Source organism: Mustelus asterias, chromosome 7 (assembly GCF_964213995.1).
Source record: "Mustelus asterias chromosome 7, sMusAst1.hap1.1, whole genome shotgun sequence".
Classification (NCBI taxonomy): domain Eukaryota; kingdom Metazoa; phylum Chordata; class Chondrichthyes; order Carcharhiniformes; family Triakidae; genus Mustelus; species Mustelus asterias.
The window spans coordinates 75,281,723-75,306,127 of record NC_135807.1 but is presented as its reverse complement, the minus strand read 5'-3'; the positions used below and the strand labels follow the sequence as shown (position 1 = coordinate 75,306,127).

At 41.0% G+C, this 24,405-nt stretch overlaps 1 protein-coding gene across 6 annotated transcripts in view; it reads left to right on the top strand.

Moving 5' to 3' along the window:
* The first annotated feature begins 7,396 nt into the window (after positions 1 to 7,396).
* The window catches only part of arfgef1 (ADP-ribosylation factor guanine nucleotide-exchange factor 1 (brefeldin A-inhibited)), a 226,935-nt gene continuing 209,926 nt past the window's right edge, over positions 7,397 to 24,405 (top strand). For 5 of the 6 annotated variants that reach the window (XR_013498335.1, XM_078216286.1, XM_078216288.1 and 2 more), the window contains exon 1: positions 7,579 to 7,838. Coding sequence is in view for 5 of the 6 variants with exons in the window: in XM_078216286.1 (XP_078072412.1) it covers positions 7,715 to 7,838 (124 nt within the window). In the remaining variant the exon portion in view is untranslated. Of the gene's footprint in view, positions 7,839 to 24,405 lie in introns of all 6 variants that reach the window. The other variant, XM_078216289.1, reaches the window with a different exon arrangement.

The following is a 24,405-nucleotide window of genomic DNA, read 5'->3' as shown; positions in this document are numbered from 1 at the left end:
AATCTCTACCATGTAGAAGGGCAAGGGCAGCATCTGTATGGGAATACCACCACCTGCAAATTTCTTCCGAGTCAACACACCATTACTTGAAAATATATGCCTTTTCTTCATCATCATTAAGTCACAGTTCTGGAACTTCCTACCTGGGTATACTTATACCACACAAAAAACAAAAGTTCAAGAATGTGGCTTGCGATCACCACCTATTTATAAGAAATTAGGAATAGGCAATGAATGCTTACTTTGCCAGCAATACACAAATCCTATGAACAAATAAAGAAATGCAGTCACTTTTTAAGCAGACACAGTGGATAGCATTGCTGCCTCACAGCAGCAAGGACCTGGTTTCAATTCCGGCCTTAGGTGACTGTGTGGAGTTTGCATGTTCTTCCATGTCTGCATGGATTTTCTCAGGATGCTCCGGTTTCCTCCCACACTCCAAAGATGTGCAGGTTAGGTAGATTGGCCATGCTAAATTGCCCCTTAGTGTCCCAAGATATATAGAGGTCAGGGGAATTAGTGGGGCAAAATACATGGGGTTACGGGGATAGGGCTTGGACAAGAGTCAGTGCAGACTCAATGGACTGAATGGCCCCCTTCTGCACTGTAGGGATTCAATTATCTATGCAGAGGTAGGAATTTCAAATTATATGGAAAGCACAATATGATGAGATATTACATGGTTGGTAAAGACAACATATTTGTTTAGCTAAATGGAATTTTGACATTATAATTTTTAAGCTATTTATATAACCACATTGAGATTACTGTAGTAAATGTGTTGCAATGTTATATAATAATTCAGTATACTTGGTTTTAATTTCAATGGAAACTCTGTATTGCAAAAGAAACTGCTTGTTTGATTGAGACTGTCTATAACGTCATAATAAATAAAAATTACAACATATTACATTGTCTTCAGCACTATTACCTTTGTAATTGTAAGCTTGAAATATGGAGGCAATATCCAACTACAAAAAAACAAGGACTTTTACTGACCCCCAGGAGGTTGGGAAGGAATCACAGGATAGATAAGATCATAGGTAGCTATATCAGATTGGCTCTCTGACAATGTCCCACCATCTGGAAATTTTACAGATGGCAGGACTGGAATTGGGGAGGGTACCTGCTCCTGGAGGGCAGCTAATTTCCATAATAAAGGCCCAATCAGAGGCCATTTAATGGGACTGTTGGCCATCAACACACCTGTCTTTTGAGGGGACACTAGCTAAATCGAGGTGGCCTCCCAGTGACAGCTGGGGGGGATAGTTTTTTCAAAGCAAAAAGGTGGCTGCAAGTAGAGAAGGCAGACCCACTGCACCAATTATATCGCCAGTGTTTCCCTTCAGCACTCAACCCTGCATTTTAAAAAATATATTTTTGTCTACCTTCCGTAGGCTGTCGAGGTCCTGCCTGCCCCAGAAGTGGCCATCGCTCTATGCCTGTGAAATTCACGGGGAAGTCTCACGGGCTACCTGTGCATATTGGTGACATTTATTTCCTGCCAATGTCAGGCTGTCTGCCGAATCAACAAAATTCAGGTCCAAATGTTTGAAAGGTTTGAATATTGACACAAGTCTAGCCGTAACCTACAAATAGGGTGTTTTATCATGCAAAGTTGCAGAAGTAACATTTCCAAAGGGGGTCAGGAAATTTTTTAAAACACTGAGATTTGAAGTTGCATTTTCGAACGAATGGTGAAGCACCCAATCACTGGAAGTAATGTCACGTAAGTAATTTCACTTAAAATTAATCTGCCTGTTTGGAAACAATTGCAATGTTGCAGAACTGCAGTGTTTATGTATAGCAACCCTCATTAGTGGATTCATGAAGATCTCTGAAAGGTACTTTTGGAAAAATTGTACAGCATTCAAAAAATTTTGGTTCACATATTTGCCGAGTCTTGGAAGCTCTTTAAAAATGATGGGAATCTGATTCTGGGAGACCCGCCTGTATTGTCGTTTCCAGCTATTTTTTACCAGGGCAGGATAAGGGTGTGGGTAACCAGCCTACTTGCAACATTCTTGCCATTGCCAGCTCTACTGCTGAAGTGGGGAGTCCAACTCCACTCCCTGCAATCTTTGTAGAATCGGGCCCTTCTGTAAGAATACATAGGTCACTGTACTTCAGGAGACTAGGGAATTATGGAGGAACCCCAATCCCAAGAAAGGAAGCAAAACAAAAACCACCACCTGCGCTGTGAATTCTTCCTCCCTTCCCTCACATCCACATTATCTATCTCCAACATTTCCCTTCCCCTCCTTGACTTCTTTATCTCAATTTCTGGGAATAGGCTGTCAAGCAAAGCCCATCAAACTCCACAACCACTTCCTCCCACCCCATTTACTTTAAGAACGTGATGCCATTCTCCCTGATTCTCTAATCAGTCATGACTGATCAGTCACACCTTCCTCATCCAAGGATTTCCCTTCACCACATTAAAGAGTTGTCGATTGGGGCCATCTATTTCCTGCACTTCAGTCCTCACCTCAACCCCCTTTCCAAAACTCCCTGTTCTCACCTTCCACCCCATCCACAAATGGTCCATTCCTCTTTCACACACTGGTCCTTCCTCCCATTATGCCCAACAAGGTACAGAGGCAATTTATGAGCTTGCGCCAGGAATGAATTTTTTGTGCTATGCGAAAAGATTGGGATTGTTTGGCACATAAGAGACTTAGTGGAGATTTATTTATGGTATATAAAATTGAGGGGTGGAAATAGAGCGATAGAAAGAACCTATTTCTCTCAGCATATGGATTAATTACCATGAGACATAGATTTAAAATAATTATTAGAAGGATTGGAGAGAGTCGAGGAGAACAAATTTCACTCAGAGCATCGTATGGATCTGGAACTTCACATAGCTGTGAACCCAAGATCCACAGACAGCACTTGACATACCTGCCGATGTCTGAAAATCAGCACCACCAAAGAAAATGGTGTCCAGGGTGCTGGTTGGTTACATCTGACATCAGCAGGATTTGGCACACAGGGAGGGCATCCACTGTGAGTGCTGCTCAAAGTGACCGCGCACTCAATTTTAACACAACTGGCTCTGTGTCGGTCTCCAAGGTGACCTCTGTGGGATTTTGTAGGCCTCCACACACAAGACCACTGATGCAATATTTGTGATGGCACACAAACTCATGCGTTTTGACCAGAGTCACGCAGGTCAGGAAGCAAGAGAACAAAGAACAGTAAAGCACAGGAACAGGCCCTTTGCCACATATGACGCCTTTCTAAACTAAAGACCTTTTGCCACTATATGGTCCATATCCCTCTGTTCCCTACCTATTCATGTATCTGTCAAGATGCTTCTTAAACGTTGCTATTGTATCTGCTTCTACCACCTCTTCTGCCAGCACATTCCAGGTACTTACCACCCTCTGTGTAAAAAACTTGCCTCACATATTTCCTTTAAACTTTCCCCCTTTTGCCTTAAACCCATGTCCCCTAGAAATTGATATTTCTACCCTGGAAAAAGACTCTGGCTATGCATGCTATCCATGCCTCTCATAATTTTGTAAACTTCTATCAGGTCGCCCTTCAGCCTTTGACGTTCAAGTGAAAACAAACCAAGTTTGTCTAATCTCTCCTCATAGCTAATACCCTCCAAACCAGGTAACATCCTGGTCATCCTTTTCTGAACCCTTTCCAAAGCATCCACATCCTTCTGGTTGTGTGGTGACCAGAATTGTAAGCAATATTCCAAATGTGGCCTAACTGGAGTTCTATACAGTTAATAGAACATAGAACATAGAAAGCCACAGCACAAACAGGCCCTTCGGCCCACAGGTTGCGCCGATCACATCCCCACCTCTAGGCCTATCTATAGCCCTCAATCCCATTAAATCCCATGTACTCATCCAGAAGTCTCTTAAAAGACCCCAACGAGTTTGCCTCCACCACCACCGATGTCAGCCGATTCCACTCACCCACCACCCTCTGAGTGAAAAACTTACCCCTGACATCTCCTCTGTACCTACCCCCCAGCACCTTAAACCTGTGTCCTCTCGTAGCAACCATTTCAGCCCTTGGAAATAGCCTCTGAGAGTCTACCCTATCCAGACCTCTCAACATCTTGTAAACCTCTATTAGGTCACCTCTCATCCTTCGTCTCTCCAGGGAGAAGAGACCAAGCTCCCTCAACCTATCCTCATAAGGCATGCCCCCCAATCCAGGCAACATCCTTGTAAATCTCCTCTGCACCCTTTCAATGGCTTCAACATCTTTCCTGTAATGAGGTGACCAGAACTGCGCGCAGTACTCCAAGTGGGGTCTAACCAGGGTCCTATAAAGCTGCAGCATTATCTCCCGACTCCTAAACTCAATCCCTCGATTAATGAAGGCTAGTACGCCGTACGCCTTCTTGACCGCATCCTCCACCTGCGAGGCCGATTTAAGAGTCCTATGGACCCGGACCCCAAGGTCCTTCTGATCCTCTACACTGCTAAGAATGGTACCCTTCATATTATATTGCTTCTTCATCCCATTGGATCTGCCAAAATGGATCACCACACACTTATCCGGGTTGAAGTCCATCTGCAACATGATTTGCCAATTTTTTATACTCTATGCCCAGATTGATGAAGGCAAGCATGCCATATGCTTCTTGACCGCTCTGTATATTAATACTCCGAAGGGTTCTGCCATTTACTGTGTACTTCCCTCCTTCCAAAATGTATCACCTTGCATTTACCTGGATTAAATTCTATCTGCCATTTCTCCACCCAGGTCTCCAGCCTATCTATATCCTGCTGTATCCTCTGGCAATCATCCTCACCAGCCACAGCTCTCCCAGTCTTTGTGTCATCTGTAAACTTCCTAATCAGACCACCTACATTCTCCTCTAAATCATTTAAATATATTACAAACAAATGGACTCCCAGCACTGATCTCTGCGGAACACCACTGGTCACAGATCTGCAGTCAGAAAAACCTTCCACCACTACTCTCTGTCTTCTATGACAAAGCCAGTTCAGTATCCATCTTACCATCTCACTGCAGATCCCATGTGACTTCGCCTTCTGTATCAGCCTACCATGAGGGACCCTGTCAAAGGCCTTGCTAAAGTCCATATGGACAACATCCACCGCCCTGACCTCATCAATCACTTTGTCACTTCCTCAAAAAACTCAAACCATATTTGTGAAACACAACCTCTCCTGCACAAAGCCATGCTGCCTATCGCAATGAGATGCCAGTGTTGTAGTTGTACTGGGACAGCTTGGCTAGGGGTGTGACAAGTTCTGGAGCACAAGTCTTCAGTACTATTGCCAGTATACTGTCAGGGCCTAATAGCCATTGCAGTATCCAGTGCCTTTAGCCATTTCTTGACATTAGGTGCAGTGACTCAAATTGACTGAAAACTGGTTTGTGATATTGAGGACTTCTGGAGAAGGCCATGATGAATCATTCACTCAACACTCCTGGCTGACGATTATTGCAAATGCTTCAGCTTATCTTTTGAAATGACGTGCTGGGCTCCCCCATCATTGAAGATGGGGATATTTATGGAACATTTTCCTCAGGTGAGTTAATTGTCCATTCAAGACTTGATGTAGCAGGACTGCAGAGCTCAGATTTGATTTATTGGATATGGAATTTCTTAGCTCTGTCAATTGCTGGCTGCTTATACTGTTTGGCATGTAAGTCATCTTGAGTTGTAGCTTCACCAGGTTGACACTTCATTTTTAGGTATGTCTGGTGCTGCTTCTGGCATACCCTGCTGCACTCTTCAATGAACCATGGTTTATCCTCTGGATTGGTAGAATAGCAGAGTGGGGAATATGCCAGGTCATTAAGTTACAGATTGTGGTTGAGTACAATGCTGCAGCTGCTGATGGCTCACACACCTCATGGATGTCCAGTCTTGGGTTGTTAGATTTATTCAAAATCTATCCCATTTAACATGGTGGTAATGCCAGAATGTGAAAATGGGATTTTGTCTACGAAAGGACTGTGCGGTGGTCACCCCTACTGATGATATCATGGGAGGGTACATGGAAATCAGCAGGAGGTTTCCTTGCCATGTTTGACTTGATGCTATGAGACTTAATGGAGTCCGGAGTTAACGTTGATGACTTGCAGGGCAACTCCCCACCGACTGTGTACACTGTGCCTGCTGTTGGGACAGGACATACCCAGGGATGGTGATGTCTGGGACATTATCTATAAGTTATGATTCCATAACAATGACTGTCAGGCCATTGCTTGATTGGTCTGTGAGACAGTTCTCCCAATTTTGGCACAAGCCCACTAGCACATGCTAGTAAAGAGGACTTTGCAGGAGCGATAATATTGAGTTTGTTGTTTCTGCTGCCTATGCTGTTGCTGGGTGGTCTCTTCTGGTTTCATTCCTTAAGGGTTTTTTTTATACCGTTTCATACAAATCAGTGGCTTGCTTGGCCTTTTTAGAGGGCATTTAGGAGTCAACACATTGTTATTGGCCTAGTCACATGTAGACTTAGTCACATGTAGACTAGACTGGGTAGGATTGCAGATTTCCTTCCTTAAAGGGTATTAGTGAACTAGTTGGATTTTTACAATAAAATAACCATGGTGGGATTCAAACCCCGACCCCTTGGTCTCTGGATTCCTCGTACAGCAACAATACCATTACACCACCACCTCCCCCTTTCAAAGATGTTAAGCACTTTTCCTTCCTCACGATGTATATATCCTACTGAATGTTGTACACTCCTTACACCGTCTGCTTTGTTCCCCTCTTTTAAGAAACCAGATGTAGTCATTGAGAAGCGTGTCCATTTTTTGCACCTTGGCGACAGGAAGATGAGCTTCCGGCCACATCGCCAAGACATCACTTAAGACCGCCTACTTTCACCTTTGTAATATCGCCTCGTCCCGCCCCTGCCTTATCTCATCTGCTGCTTTATCGAATTTACCTTTCAATGTTACGTCTTCCACACCCCACCCTGTTTCAAATATTTGCATTGCCACCGCGCTTTCACCCATTTCTAAAAATAAAATCCTGGTTCAGCGCAACGATAATTATTTTATGTCCAACTGTTGGAAATCTCTTTGAACTGTATTGATGTGAAATCACTGGTTTATGATCTTAACGAATGGTGGCCACCGGGGTGGTATTGTTCTCAAGCCAGCTTCTTTCTGAGACTGAAACCGATCCACAAAGGATCCGCCGGTGGGTGCACTCTGCAGAAGGAGGGTTTCCATTCGGAAACTTTGCGGTTTGCATCCTGCTTGCACATTAATAGATGTGTGGTGACTGGTGACAGCAGCAGCGTGCCCTGCGCCCTGTTCTCTGCCCCCCTGTGCAGCGCCTGCTCCGGGATGAGGAAGTGAGTGAGCGCTCGCGCGCTGCCGGGAGCCCGGGGCCGCCTCGCGCTCCGCCCTCTGCTGCAGCCCGGCCTCTGACGCTGCTTCCTCCCAACATGGCGGCGGAGGCTCGCTAATGGAGGAGCTCGGCCACCGCCAGGAGCCCTCTCCCCCACCAGCAGCCGTCAAACCCAGGCCACTCACGTAGACCCAAGAGCCGGCAAGCTCCGTCCGGGTCACCGGCATCCTTGACTTTTCCCCCTCTTCTTCTTCTCCTCCCCCCTCCCTCCCGGCACCCGCCGCTGCTTGAACTGTTCTTCAGGCGTAAAAAAAAGAGAAATATAAATTAATCATATTCGGAAAATCCAGCAGGAGAACAAGAGCCTCGGGCCGTGTTTCGAGTGGGCAGCACGTCATGTATGAGGGGAAAAAGACGAAGAACATGTTTCTCACTCGGGCACTCGAGAAGATTTTGGCCGACAAGGAGGTGAAGAAGGCGCATCACTCTCAGCTGCGCAAAGCCTGTGAGGTGGCACTGGGTGAGAGGCATCTTTTATATATTTATAATAGACACAGGGAGCGGAGGTTTCAATTTACAAAGACACTGCGAATATTAACGAAGCAATGTCTAATTACAATGGAAATACTTTATGTCTAGGATATTTTCTTGTGCTACATGAGTAGGCTTGTGTCAAACAAGTACAGGGCTCAAGTCGTCTTATATCAGGTAATTTCAAGGTATTTATAAATACAAAACAAACATCATCGACGTTTCAGTACTTTTAAAGCATAAAAGAACAAAAAAAAGTTGGATGGAGGATGCTGCCTGCATTCGGACCAGATGACACTACAGGGAAGCAAGGGTATTTTGTAAGCTTTGTTTACAAGTAGGAAGTGCACCATAATAGGGATAACACTCAGTACGTTTAAAGTCAGTGCGATAAACATAATAGATGGCACATGCCTCCCTACTCTGCATGTGTTGTGGGGAGGATGACAGGGAGAGAGAAAATTCTAGTTACTGTCAGTTGATGTGGGGATGGAACGTGGACCAGGTGACAAGATGACAAATAGAAAATGAATTTTGTTTCATAGAGGCTACCTATCATAAAGGTTATTAATTGCCCAGAAACTGAAATGTCAGTTGGTGAATGTATAACTTACTGTAAATTGAAATGAGAATTGAACAATTATTTTTCAGTAGTGTAAAGAGATTGAGTAATATGTGAGGTTATAAATTTATTTAGTCAGTGAGGGAATTGGTTTTTCACTCAAGGCATATGTATATATGTTTAGATGATTGAGAACTTTTTTATTATATAACAAAGTTGTTTATAGTCACTCTGGAATTTGACATTACTTTTCACGTCATAGTGGTAGATTGTACAACTACTGTAACTGAACTAATTTACTGCAAACAATATGTTAACTGATGTTAAGGAGTACAATTCATCTTTGAAGCAGAATATCATATGCTCATCCATGACATTTTCCAGTTATGTACACAGTGTACACCCACATGGGTTCGGAGTGACTCATTCTGCGTTTCTTCTCCATTCAGGTTGCTGCTGATCACAGGCACAGGCTAGATTAATTTTTGTTATATTAATTTTTGTGACTCACTGGATTTAAGGATCTTTTAATGAGGAGGTAGCAGAAGGCTATGGGCTTACTATACCACCAAGATATTTATAAACGTGCTAACGTTTTAGATTAATGCCAGTGAGAATAGATCTTGAAGTAATGATGAATTGTAGTAAATTAATATTTGATTGGGAAGACCTTGGTTGATGTGCAAAGTATGTTGAACATAGAGAATGAAGAGTTGTTTGTCTGGTTTGGGTTGGTTTGATACTGAAGAACTGAAATCGAATGTACAAATTAATTGAGCAACATGCTGACCCAGTCTGGTGCGTGTGGAAATTGTAGGAGATGTAACTTAGCTAAATTAATTATTCATTTAATCAGCCTTTCAGTCTAACACTAGAACATTCTATAACGCGGTATAGTTTGTTTTAGTTGTATTCGTTGCTTTCCCAAATATTTGGGCTTTTATTTTGCTGCAACTTCTCTGCTTATCACAATTTCTTCAAAAGCACAGCAGGGAGTACACGAATATTGACGAGATTAGAGCTTCCCATATCATGATTTATCCAACCTCGCTATCAGTTTTAAGTCTGTAGTACTGTAGTTTGAAGTTATAATTTATGGTAGTCAACATGATTGTGATAAACAGATTAAAAATAAAAACAGCTATTTGTTGAATGCACATTATATTGCACCAAGGGGAGCAGCTTTTGAAAAGTAATTATATTTCACTATCCGCTTTAGAATTGAAATCTACTCTGTTCAATATATTTGATATGGTACAGGAGCATGATTGCTGTCTCTCGTCTGTTAGTATTTCTGTGCATTCCGATTATGGAGCTCATGAAAGATAGTATTTTACATTCTGCTGCAGTTAAATGGGAAGCATGTGGGGTGGTTTCTCCTTGTCCACTCAGAATAATATATTTGCTGTTAATATAATTTATAAGCGCCTCCTTCTCTCGTATTTAGTTAGAATGCACGGCTCTTTTCCCTGTTAAAGGGCTTGGCAGGGACGATTTCCCGTGGCTTCCTGGAGCTAAACAGGTAAATTATGCGTTGTCATGTAACCGATAGTGGGGCGGGGGGCGACGAAGTCTGTTGAATCTTTTGCTGTACTTGGTCTGCACCAAATTGGTTTGTCAGAACATCAGCATCTGCTGGCGTGCATTTCGGACGGTATTTTGATCCTTGCTTATCGCCAGCTTTGACTGTTTTAAAATGTAATCGTTTGTTTTTAAATGGGAATATTATTTAGTCAGGTATTTAAATCACAAGCAGATAGCACTAAGTGGTTAGGAGACTTTTTTGTAGTTGATGTTGGTGAACCATTATCGAAATAGAGAGATGTTGGAATGGTACAGAGTAATTTAATCGGTTCACTTTTTACTTCCGGGTGTAGCAATAAAATGCATGAAAAAATCTCGCTTTCTCTGTTTACTGGATTATTTGGTTTCTCTGTTTTTAAATCGGGTATCTAGATTTTGTAGATTCTTGACATTTTAAATCCCACCTAAAATTGTTAACTGCATCGGTACGATTGTGTTGTCCACAAGTGTATTCGCTTTTACCCATAAGAGTAGAAGAGAAACAAAGGGGAAATATCTACAAAGCTCTCGATACTGTAGAGGTTTATCAACATGCCGCATTAAAATACTGTCAGGCTATTTCAAATATTGCAATGATTTCCAATCAAATAGTCCCTTCAATTTTGTTTTAAAGGCAGTGAGTTACAAAGTAACAAATCTCAAAATACATTTGCATTTATCCAGCAGCCTTCACAACTTCAGTATGTCCTAAAGTACTTTGCAGGCACTGAGGTACTTGAAATGTAGGAAATGCAGCAGTTAGTTTGCGCTCAGTAAACTCCCAACAAGCAGCAATGGAAATGACCAGATAATGTTTTTGTGATTAAAATCAGAAAATGCTGGAAAAACTCAGCAGGTCTGACAGCATCTGTGGACAGAGAAGCATTTTGACTCCGTATAACTTCTTCAAAGCTGAAGAGAGGTAGAAATGGGTTTATACTGTTGAAGAAGGGGTGGAGCAAAATAGAAGATCAGGAATGAGTGGGAATTCAGCTGTCTGATCTTTATGCCACTATTAGCACCTGCCTTAGTCTTTAGCACTATCATTACTATTCCCTTTGTCTTGTATCCAAGACATCTCTCCTGAGCTCCCACCTATCCCTGACCTTCTATTTTGCTGCAGCGGCTCTACCCCCTCTCTTCAGTGGTATAAATCCCATCATGTTTCTATCTCTCTTCAGCTTTGAGGAAGAGTCATATGGACATGAAACATTAACTCCTCTCTCTTTCCACTCTTTCTGCCAGACCAGTTGAGCTCTTCAAGCATTTTTGTTTTAATGCAGATTTTCAGTATCCACAGTATTTTGCTTTCATTTTGATGTTTTTATGATATTGATTGAAACAAATATAAGGTAGGAGATCAGGCTTACTTCCCCTGCTCTATTGAAAAAGGTGTGTGATCCTTTATGTCCATTGGAGAAAGCAGATTCCTGTTTAAATGTCTCCTCTGAAAGACAGCACTCCCTCAAGACTGCACTGGAGTGTCAGCCTAGACTTTGTGCTCAAGATCTGGAGTGAGATTTGAATCTACAACTTTCTGACTAAGAGACAAGGGTGTTACAAACTGTGTCCGAGCTGAACCATGAATTTATGATCAAAACATAATGCCTTATAATGCCTTTTAGAAGAAGTCAGCTACATTTTTGCATGGCCCTCATTTTAAATGAAGATGGGTGAACCTGACTTGTTTTGCTTGTATTTAAAGGATGGTGCATCCTTTGAGTGGGCTATTGTTATACTGCATGATGCAAGGAGATAATTCTGCTAATTATGATTGGGAGTACAGTATGTTCTCCCCTCCATCCTCCCCTCAAAACACCAGTAATACAGGCAAAAGCTAGTGCAATATTAATACATAAGCTGATCTCGTTTGATGGTGTAAGCACTAAACTGAAGATAAGTACTTAATCTAGGTGATGACTGTGCTTTAATTCTGTTAATTACTTATTCGCTAAGTGAAAATAATCTTTGTAGCTTTCTATATGTTTAAGTTGAAGTTTCTATCGCATTTTACAGTGTGACTTGTTAAACACTTCTTTTAAATTAAAGGAGAAATAATTTTAGAATTAGTTAAGGTACTGTTGATCCTACTTGTCATGTTATTTCATTGGTCATAAAACTGTAAATATTTGAATAATTCAGTAAAGATGAATTTGTATTTTTAATTAGAACTAGCCAATTCACTTATTTTTGTAAAAATTGGAATGTGGGGCAGGTTCAGGATTTGATTATTAACAATTGAGAATAAAATTTGTCAATAGTTATTGTTAGCGAATGAATTGTGTCAGATTTAACTAATCCATTCCTATCAAAACATAATGGAAGATATGGTTTCCTTAATTACCCTTGAAAATATGGTAGTAAACTGTCTTCTAGAAATGTTCTGGTCCATGTGATGTAGGTACATCCACAGTGTTATTGGGGAGGGAGTTCCAAGATTTTAACCAAGCCACTGTGAAAGAAAGGTGATACAGTTCCAAGTCAGGTGATATGTTATTTGGAGGGTAACTTGCAAGTGGTAGTGTTCCCTTATGCCTGCTGCCCTTTTTCTGCTTGGTGGAAGAGATCCCAGGCTCAAACAATATTGAAGGAACTTTGGTGAATTGCTGCAATGTATCTTCTAGATGGTACACACTGAAGCTCCTGTGCACCAGTGATGGCAGGAGTGAATACTTAAGGTGGTGGATTGATCTTAAATCAGACTTTTCTTGTGCTTGTGGACTTTTGTTTATATGTTATGCAAAACACTGTTTACACTTGTGTTTAAATAACTAATAACTACCTAAAAAGTTTTGAAAAACGGGAATTTTTGACCAGTAAATCCAAGAATTTAAATGCAGAAGCACGAATAGGCCATATGATCACTCAAGTCTGCTTTTGTCATTTGATGAGATCTTGGCTAATCATCTGCCTCAATTGTACTTTGCTGCCCATTCCCTAAATCCCTTAATTCCCTGCAAGACCAAAGATTTGTCTGCCTCAGTCTTGGATAGATTCAAGGATAGGAGCTTCCACAACAATTCCAAAGATTCGCAGCCCTTTGAGGGAATAAATTTCTCCATATCTTGGTCTTAAATGATTGAGCTTTATCCTGAGATGGTGACCCTGTGTTCTAGATTTCCCAACCCAGGAAACAACATCTCACTGTCTACCCTGTCAAGCTGCTTGAAAATCTTGTATATTTCAGCGAAATTACCTCCCATTCTTCTAAATTCCAAAGCATATAGGCCTTATTAACTAAATCTTCAATCCCAGAAAAAAATTCTAGTGAACCTTCACTGTGCTGCTTCCAAGGCAAATATATCCTTGCTTAGATGTGAAGACCTGAATTGCAAATGGTACTCCAGGTGTGGTCTGACTAAAGCTCTATACAATTGTATCAAGATTTTCTTGTTCCTGTACCCCAACTCAATGTAACATGCCATTTGCCGCCTTAATTGTCAGTCTACCTGCATACTAACTTTTTGTTCCTTGTAAGAGGAACTGTCTGTCAGACATCAATGTTTAAAAGTTTTACACCTTAAAAAAAAATCTCCCTTCCTATTACTACCAATGTGAATAACTTCACACTTCTCATTATACTTTGCCTGCTGCCTTGTTTCCCACTCTCTTAACCTGTCTATATCTTTTTACAGCCTCTTTGTATCTCCTTGCAGGTTATATATCCCCACCTAATTTTATGTTGTCAGCCACAGTAAGGAGGCTTTTAGTGTGGCAGTTTATCTGTTGAACTAAGGATATTGGTGACTTCTGAGATTATGGTCAGAGGAGAAAAGCTATGCACATATTGTATTGCTTCTCAGCCTTTTGACTAAGATCAAGCCCAGGATGGGGTGCAATGCCTCAGCTTGTAAGCTTGGATCTTGTTTGTCTTCCTTGTGGAATTGGATTCAATTGGATTTTGTAATTGGTTTTTGGAGCAAGCAAGAAATGGAGTTTGGTTTGACCGGCCCATTCTGAGCATTGGCTTTGTAACTTTTAAGAATGGAGTAAAAAAATAAATATTGTCACTTGGAATTGACAAGAATTACTGCAATTTGATTTGCCAGTAGTATTATGAAGAATACTGACATAGATATTGAAATAAGACTGAAATTAAATTGGAACTTAGTAAAGACATTTTTTGAATGTACCAGTATTGGAATATGTTTTGCCTCACCTCATTTCTTTTTATCTCTGTGCTACCTATATTGTAAGTTGCAGCGATTGCACTGGTACGCTGCTTCTTGCCAACTATTATTGCATAGCTCAAAGCAGGCACATTTACCCTGGAGATAAATTGCTGACATTAAACAAGGAAGGGGGAATATTGCCTAATATTTTTCTTATGGTTATTTGCCATCTTCGATGCATGCACCTAGCTTCTGTTATTTGCATTCAGCATGTGCCAAAAGAGTTCAAAGAAAACTCTGGGTTACTAGAGATTGACAATAAATTCAGCTTTTTTAAGGCCATCTACATACCAAGAACAAATCAAAAAATGAAACGTGTTTCTGCGACTCTAGTTCCAGCTGAAAAGTTAACTTAATTTATTATAATTGATTAACTCTTATTACAAATTTAAATTTCTATTTACCATTAAATGACTGCTAATTTTACTTTCTAAAAGAAATGCATTCATAGTGTGGTGCAAAAAAGAAGTCGCTAGAATTGAATAAAAGCCATAGTCCAGTCATCAAATTGTCACTGCGTAATTGAGAATTTGTCATTTTAATTTGTCATTAATGTCCTTTAGAGAAGGAAATCTGTCATCCTTGCCTGATCTGGCCTATATGTGACTCCAGACCCATTGCAATGTGGTTTACTCTTCTCCGAAAAGGAGTAGCAAACCACTCAGTTGTATCAAATCACTAAAAAGCCTAAAATAAATGAAACTGGATGGATCACCCGACATCGACCTAGGCACCAGAAATGACAATGGCAAACTCAGCCCTGTCAACCCTGCAAAGTCTTCCTTACAGACATCTGAGGCTTGTGCCAAAATTGAGACAGCTGTCTGGTAGATTAGCCGAGCAACAGTCTGACATAGTCATACTCATAGGGTCATACCTAAAGACAATGTCCCAGACACTACCATCACCATTCCTTGTCATGTCCAGCTCCACCAGCAGGACAAAACCAGCAGAGGTGGCAGGTGATATAGAGTTGGGTGGGAGTTGCCCTGGGATTGTTTAACATCTACTCTGGACCCATGAAGTCTCATGGCATCAGGTCAGACATGGGCAAGGAAATCTGCTGATTGGCATGTAAACTCCCCCTCCCAACTAATAAATCAGAAGTCCTCCATGTTGAGCACCACTCTGAGCACTGAGGGTGGTAATGGTGCAGAATGTACTCTGGCTGGGAGACTTCAACGTCCATCTTCAAGAGTGCTCGGTAGCCCCACTACCGACCAAGCTGGTCGAATCCTGAAGGACATAGCTGAAGGCATTGGATACTGCAAAGACAATGGACCCAACCAAACTGGCAGTAGTACTGAAGACTTGTGCTGTAGAACTTGCTACGCTCTTAGCCAAACTGTTCCAGTACAGCTAGAACACTAGCATCTACCTAGAGCATCTACCTTAAGAAATATATTTATATCGTGTTTCTTGCGAGGGGTATGTTTAAAGTTCAGCTTTCTTAGAATCCCTACAGCACAGAAAGAGGCCATTCGGCCCATTGAGTCTGCACCGACCACAATCCCACCCAGGCCCTACCCCCATATCCCTACATATTTACCCACTAATCCCTCTAACCTACGCATCCCAGGACACTAAGGGCAATTTTAGCTTGGCCAATCAACCTAACCCGCACATCTTTGGACTGTGGGAGGAAACCGGAGCACCCGGAGGAAACCCACGCAGACACGAGGAGAATGTGCAAACTCCACACAGACGGTGACCCAAGCCGGGAATCGAACCCAGGTCCCTGGAGCTGTGAAGCAGCAGTGCTAACCACTGTGCTACCGTGCCACCCTTAACAGTAACGGCGCCCTTTGTTTTACACAGTGCTAATTTGTCTGCAAAATAGGCAGCTCACATGTTAAGAATGTGGGCGAATGATTGATTTTAGCTGGGGATGTGTTTGTTTAATCTGAGTTGATGCATTTTGTTTATTTCTTCCCCCGAGCTTAGGGGGTTTTACAAAAGAAGGGATGGCATAGACAAGTTGGGCCGAAGGGCCTGTTTCCATGCTGTAAACCTCTATGACTCTATAACTTGTTCACAGACACTCAGTTTGGGTTCCGCCAGGGCTACTCAGCTCCTGACCTCATAACAGCTTTCGTTCAAACATGGACAAAAGAGCCAACCCCCAGAGGTGGGTGTGACTTCAAGGCAGCATTTGATTGAAAATGGCACCAAGAAGCCCTCGCAAAACTGGAGTCAGTGGGAATTGGGGAAAACACTCTGCTGGTTGGCATCATACCTAGCACAAAGGAAAATGGTTGTAGTTGTTGGAAGTCAATCATCTCAATTCCAAAACATCACTGCAGGGGCCCCTCAGGCCACTACCCTAGGCCCAACCATCTTCAGCATCAGTAGTAACCCTCCTTCCATCATTACATCAGAAGTAGGGATCTTCACAATACTGTCTACACTTGCTGCTGCTTCGGAAAAGCAGCCAGCATAATTAAGGACCCCACATGCCCCGGACATGGTCTCTTTCACCTTCTTCCGCTGGGAAAAAGCTACAAAAGTTTGAGGTCACATGCCAACTGACTTAAGAATAGCTTCTTCCCTGCTGCCATCAGACTTTTGAATGGATCTACCTCGCATTTAAGTTGATCTTTCTCTACTCCCTAGCTATGACTCTAACACTACATTCTGCACTCTCTCCTTTCCTTCTCTACATATGGTATGTTTTGCCTATATAGCACACAAGAAACAATACTTTTCACTGTATACTAATACATGTGACAATAATAAGTCAAATCAAATTGAACCAGAAACTGAACTGGACTAGCCAGATAAATATTGTGACTGAAAAAGCAGGTCAGAGGCTAGGAAATCTGTGGTGAGTAACTTGCCTCTTGACTCCCCAAAGCCTTTCCACCATCGAAAGGGCACAAGTCAGGAGTATGATGGAATGCTGTCCACTTGTTGAATGAGTGCAGCTCCAACAACTCTCAAAGAGCTTGAATCATCCAGGACAAAACAGCCTGTTCGATTGGCACTCCCTCCACAAACGTTGACTCCCTCCACCACTGGTGCACAGTGGCAGCAGACGCTAACATCTACAAGATGCACTGCAGGAACTCACTAAGGCTCCTTAGACAGCACCTTTCAAACCCAAAAGCACTACCATCTAGAAGTGCAGGGCCATTGGACATATCGGAGAACAGCACTGCCTGGAAGTTCCCCTCCAAGCCACTCACTATCCTGATTTGGAAACATTCACTGTCACTGAGTCAAAATCCTGGAACTCCCTCCCTAACAGCACTGTGGTATATCTACACCACATGGATTTCAGTGTTTTAAGAAGGCAGCTCAATACTATCTTAAGGACAATTGGGGATGTGGCAATAAGTGCTAGCCTAGCCAGCAATGCCCTCATCCCAAGAATGAATTTAAAGAATTACATTTTTATTATGTGAATGAAATATTTGTTTTCTCTAATAAAATGAAATGAATGTCTTCCAACACTTTGAACAATTTAAGGCATTTTGTTTGCAAATTAGGATATTTGGGCACTTAGCTACAATAACAAAATATTCCAAGGCACCTCACAACTGGAAAAAAGGTGGAGAAACAATTAGCATGTTATGGAATGGCAAATTAGAATGGGTGAGCAAATTTAGAAGTTTGAGTTTCGAAAGAATGGGAGGCAATCTTATTGAAACATATCTGACCCTGAGGGAATTTTACAGAGTGGATGCTGAAAGGCTGTTTCCCCTTGTGGGAGAGACGAGAACTAGGGGACATAGTTTAAAACTAAGGGATCACCCATATAAGACAGTGATTAGGAGAATCTTTGTCCCTGAGGGCTCACCTTATCCTCCAAGAATGGAGAAGGTAAGGTTATTGAAGATTTTTAAGGCTGAGTTAGGTTCTTGATTGACAATTGAGTGAAAAGGTATAGGTGGTCAGAAAGAAATTGAAATTGAGTTGATTTCACAAGCCGATCAGTCATGATCTTGTTAAATGGCAGAACAGGCCTGAGGGACCAAATGGCCTACTCTTGTTCCTAATTTGTATGTTTATATGTAAATATTTGGTTCAAAATTTGGGGTTTTCTTGTAAGATTTTTCAGGGAAAGTGAGATGAAAAGATGTGGTGGATGGGGAGAGTTTTTGGAGCAATGGACCAAAATAACTTTGGGCTTGACCAGCAGTGTTGGGGGGTCAATAAAGGAAAGGTTCACAAAATCATCAAAAGCTGCAGATGAGGATATGAAGCTGGAGGATACTGCAGAGGATGGAGTGAGGCTGGAAAGAAAGCTAACAAGCTAACATAACATTTGCCTTTCTCTATGATCCATATACAAGGATGCTCAGGTCTGTCCTGAATGTAAACATTCCCTAGTCTCACCATTCAAAAAATATTCTGCTTTATGATCTTTTCTATCAAAATGGATAACTTCACACTTCCCCATGTTGTATGCCATCTGTCACATTCTTGCGCATTCACCAAATCCCTCTGCAGCCTCTGCATTCACCTCACTATTTATTTTTCCACCTAACTTTGTATTGTCAGCTAACCTGGATACATTACCTTCAGTCCCTTCACCCAAGCAATTAATATAGATTGTAAATAGCCAAGGCCAAAAGTATTTGAACATTGTGGTATTCTGCTAGTTATAGCCTGCCAACCTGAAAATGTCCTGTACGTTCCTACTGTCTAAGTCCAGTAACCAATCTTCAATCCATGCGAAAACATTACCTGCAATCCCATGAGTCCTAATTTTATGTAAAACATCTTTTGTGCCACCTTATCGAGTGCTTTTTAATCATCTAAAAACACTGCCTCCATTGGTTCAGTCTTGTCCTTTCTACTGGTTACGTCCTCAGAAAAAAAACGCTACCAGCTTTGTGAAATATGCTTTCTTTTTGATAAATGTGTTGACTTTACTTAATCATATTATTTTCATAGTGCCTTTTATCATGTCCAAAATAATAGATTCTCGCCTATTAAACTAATGCTATAGTCCCAGATGACCATAGGCTGCTCTCCCCTTTGATGGAGAGAGCTAACTGATTTAAGGATCACCACATGAGCGAGGTTGGGAAGGCAGGCGTTCATGAATACCCTCAGCCAGTATAGGAATTGAACCCATGCTGTTGGCGTTGCTCTACATCACAAACCGGCCATCCAGCCAACTGATCTAACCCACTCCCGTTTGCCTGTTACTGATCAGCTAAATGGTCTATAGTTTCCTGTTTTCTCTTTTCCTCCTTTCTTAAATTAGCAGGGTTATGTTTGCTACCTCCCAATCCTTGGGAACTGTTTTAGAATCTAAGGAATTCTGGAAAACTAAAACCAGTGTGGCCATCATCTCTGCACCTATTGTTGGTTGAGCAATAAAGGTTGCAGAGGAAACCGGGCAACGTGCCCTGGAAAGTTTTGCATCTGCCTGAAAGGCCAGCTGTCAAGTCCTTTTAACAGCTCATCAAAAGACAGCACACCTCAGTTGATACTACACAGAATATTAGCCTAGATTATGTACTCAAGCTTTTGGAATGGGACATAAACTGATGTCCATCTAATTCTGAGGAAAGAGTGCTATCATTGAGCCAAGACTGACAATAATATTGCTTGTAAGGTTTTGGGTGAGTATGAGAATTTTAAGTTTAATATATAGGTGGACAAGTAATCAGGATCAAATAAATTAACATGGGATTGATGGGCACTTAGTATAAAGCTGGATATGGAGTGTGTACAGTTGTATTTTAGACAAATTGAAAATTTTGGAGGACAAAGGGTGGGGCACCAGCAAGGAAAGCATGGACTCTTGACAAAGCATGGATAGCAATTTTGGAAGCATAGGTGGGAGATGTTACACAGATAGAGATAAGTAATATTTGGCAATAGATAAGCTATTGGATTTGAAGCTTAGTCCTGGGTTGAGTAGAACATCATGGTTCAGTTCACCAAATTGAGTGGTTGGGTGGGGAGTTGTGAGATTAGTAAGGGAGCAGAGGTTAAAGTGGGGGTCAAAAGCGATGATTAGCTGGGGAGATGGTGTGTGTTATTAACGTGAATTGTGGAGGCTGTCACTGAGTATAGATGAGGATGAGGGAGACGTTAGGTGATGGAACATGTCAGAAAGCCTTTGCTGTAGATGTGTAGTAGTTACTTTGGGGTTGATCTGTACATTAGAATTTCATCAAGTAGGTATTTATATTATGTTTTTTGAGTTTGTTTCCAGTCATAGCACATCTCTAGGTCCAGATAAGAAACAATTCAGTCCATGATATAACTTGGCAACACACAAAAGATATGTGCAGAGTACAGAACTTGAGCTTTACTTACTACACATTGCCACTGTAATGTCAATACATTTGTTAAATTGTCCTTCTACCGCACTTGACTAATTTATCCTCCTGTATAAACAAATGTTCAGAAGTGATATGAGTCTTTTAGTTAGGAAATGACCAGTGATACATTTTAGTAAAAATTGAAGCTGCGTTTAGAAAACTGACTGCCAAAAAGTTGTTAAGGTTGCTTTGGTGAGTTGGGTGTTATTTTCCCCCCTTTCCTCCCTTTCCCCATAGGGAAGCATCAAGCTTTAGTTGTTTCTTCACCGTCATAATCCATGTTGTCTGAAATATTTCATTTTTTGATATTTTCTCTCTTTTTTTTGATAAGGAATTCTGTCCACGGAATAGCATATTGAAAGATAACACAAGGTCAAGCAATATGATGAAAGTTGCCAGTGAAAGTCCAATTTATTACTTTTACAATATTTATTACAAATCTAAAATTTTTGTTGCAACAAATTGTTTTCTGGTTTTACTGGCTACAATCTTGTGTACTAATCTTGATGTACTATAATTTAAACCAGTATTAGAGAGTTTGATTATATTTTGTTATGCTTGGGAAACAATATATTTTGAGTTATTATGTATTGGCAAATTTGTGATAGTGATGTGTAAGAATCATTTTTGCACAAAAAGGGCTGTCTAAGATCATTCTAGATATCCTCCTGAGATGCACAGATTTTATTGTGGATCAAAATATGGAGGCATGTAAAGTTTCTTTTCTTTGGGGACCTATGCATTTAAAATTGATGTGACATGAAATTTGATGAAAATTGTATCTTGACTAGGAAAGTCTGTTATTTGTATTTTTCTATTGGGTACATAGTCTATAATCTGTTTTAGTTTTACAGTTTTCTTTTGGTTTTAGTTGTTTTAATAAATGTGAATATTTTTCTGTATTTCACCTTTTATGCTAAGCAAGCAGCGATTCCAGTGTATTTTGTTAAAATATTTTCTCATTGTTTAAATTTTTCTTAATTCTATTTGTTCTAAGGACCTGAGCAATGCTGACAGGGTAAAATTTGTCTGTTCTTAGTTGTCTGGAGGCTTCTTAGCAATTTTGCCTCAGTACTGAATTATTTGTCAGGGCATCAAGAGTTAACCAGTTTGAGTCACATGGTAGATGCACTTTTGCATAGGTTAATAAACCAGAGGGATTTTTCAACAACCCACAGCTTTATTTTTTTTCTTTAAGTTTGTCAATAAGTTACCACATTTGTTAAATTCAATTTCAGTTTGCCATGATTAGAATTCATGACCTCATTTTGGTCGTCCAGTACTAATTGTATCCATTCAAAATCTCAGTGTTTCAGCCTCCATTTTGGGAAAGCTTGAACCATGTATTGGCAAAGGGAACATGAAGAAAAGAAAAATTGAATATTTAAAGTTGGAATTGGATTCATTCAAAAGTCTATTATGGTCGATGTATTAAAATATATTGCATGATGGTGAAGAGGTTGTGTTCCGTTTCTAGTCAAATGTTTACTGCATGGTTTTATTTACTCTTACTGTGTTTACCCCAGTCCATCTCCACATCATTTTATTCTGAGGTACAGAGCTCTAGTAGAAAGCATTTGGTGGGACTAAAGGTGCAACGTCTCGTCCTCACTGCAATCTTCTCCAGTCCCACGTTGCAGCATGCTCCTATTGCTGGCCTGACTGTGGCCTGATGAGTATCCTTTTCCTTCCATTCTATTGTTGATAGAGTCTTCAATCACATTGTGGAAATCTATATCTAAATCTCATCTTTGTGCCACCTCTCCCCCACTTTAAAATTCCTCCTCAATCCTGCATTTTATACAGTAACTTTGGTCATCCTCTGTAGTTTTTCCCCTGCTGTCTGCTTGCTGTCAAATATTTCTGCAGGAAAATACCTTGGGCCATATCGATAATGGAAGGATAATGTAAGTGAAAGTTCTCACATTTTGATGCTAGCTGCAGGACATAAGAATTTGTTTTCTCTCTTCTCCTTCTGTTTCCATTTTTGTTCAGGGCATTTAATTTGTTTCAGTTCAATTCTCTACCATAAAGATTAGCTGGTGATCCCCAGGATTCTGTCCTTTATACTGTAACATCATGAGTTAGTCGTAGACATTATATATGTGTAAGGCATTGATTGGGTAATTACATGAACACAAAGATACACTTATTGACACCAGTATAGGAGTAGAGTTAGGATCTATACACTTACAATGTTTCACTTTCTGAATAAGTCTAAAATGTAAGTAAAGATTTGCTTCATCAGCTGTCTGGAGTTTAGCTTGCTGCTCAGCGATATATTAGAAGAATGTTGGTTAGTTTGCGCTGCATTTCCAGTCCGAATAGTGAAATAGCAATGTCCTCCCGTAACAGCATGGGTGAGATTGGAATGTTGCCATAGATTCTCTGAACCATTATGTGGCTCCCTCGGGATCTGCATATCTGCATATCAGCACTTTCAGGAATACAACCTTTTTTAAAAATCCTGTTGCGTGACTAAGGTCAATAAAATATATATGAAACTGATTGTCATTTATTACTAAGAATGAGACCTTGAAAGGTTCAATGTAGTTTTTAACCCACCTCCAAAGAAATCTTAATTTAGTCCGCTGGACTGATTTTGTGGTGCCCCTGCCACTGATGTCGGAGAAGAGGAAATGCAATCCTCTCCTCTAAATCCATTAATGACAGTTGGCTGTGGGTTCTTTTCCTGACAAACTGCAAGCTACTGTTCTGCCAGCCATTTTTAATTTGGCTAGCAGAGCAGTAAGTCAGTGGAAATGGACTTGGGACTAACCAAAGTTGGTGTTAGTGGTTGATTTATGACTTTATCTTTTGCTGTTTATGCACCTGACTACTGCTTTTCTGTGATACCTGTTTCCAGAATCAAAGTAAGAGTTTTAACAACACCAGGTTAAAGTCCAACAGGTTTATTTGGTAGCAAATGCCATTAGCTACCAAATAAACCTGTTGGACTTTAACCTGGTGTTGTTAAAACTCTTACTGTGTTTACCCCAGTCCAACGCCGGCATCTCCACATCCATCTCCACATCCAGAATCAAACACAGCGTAGGTGGGTAACAGAAGTGCTGCTATCAATGCTGGGACCCCACAGTTCAGAGTCTTGGATATCAAGCGTGAAAGGTGTGGATGGCCATTAAAATTTACCTTCATTATATTGGGAAGTGAGCCTGTAGCTTAGACACCTATTGTATGTGATGATCTATCACAGGGTTTCCCCAACCTTTCCAGCCGTGAAACCCTATTGACCTCCCATGAATACTGAAGAAACCGTTTAGTATTGAAAAATTAAGCTCTACAAAATGATGATTATTGTATAGTTTGTACAAACATACAAAAACAAACTTAAATGTTTTTATGTCTTGTATGTATGCGTTTATTATAATTTCTGGTATTCGACAAATGATACTAAGTTGGGTGTAAGGATGAGGTGTGAGGGGGATGCAGAGATGCTTCAGCATGATTTGAACAGGCTGTGTGTGTGGGCATATGCATTACTAATGTAGTATAATGTGAATAAATGTGAGGTTATCCACTTCTGTAACAATAATAGGAAGACAGATTATTACTTGAATGGATGTAAATTGAGAGAGGTGGATACTCAGTGAGACCTTGGTGTCCTCGTGCATCAGTCACTGAAAGTAAGCGTGCAGGTACAGCGGGCAGTAAAGAAAGCAAATGATATGTTGGCCTTCATAGTGAGAGGATTTGAGTATAGGAGTAGGAATGTTTTACTGCAATTGTATAGGGCGTTGATGAGGCCACACCTGGAGCACTGTGTGCAGTTTTGGTGTCCTAATTTGAGGAAGGATGTCCTTGCTATAGAGGGAGCGCAGCAAAGGTTTACCAGGCTGATTTCTGGGATGGCTGGTCTGTCATATGAGGAATGGTAGCACAGTGGTTAGCACTGCTGCTTCACAGCTCCAGGGTCCCGGGTTCGATTCCCGGCTCGGGTCACTGTCTGTGTGGAGT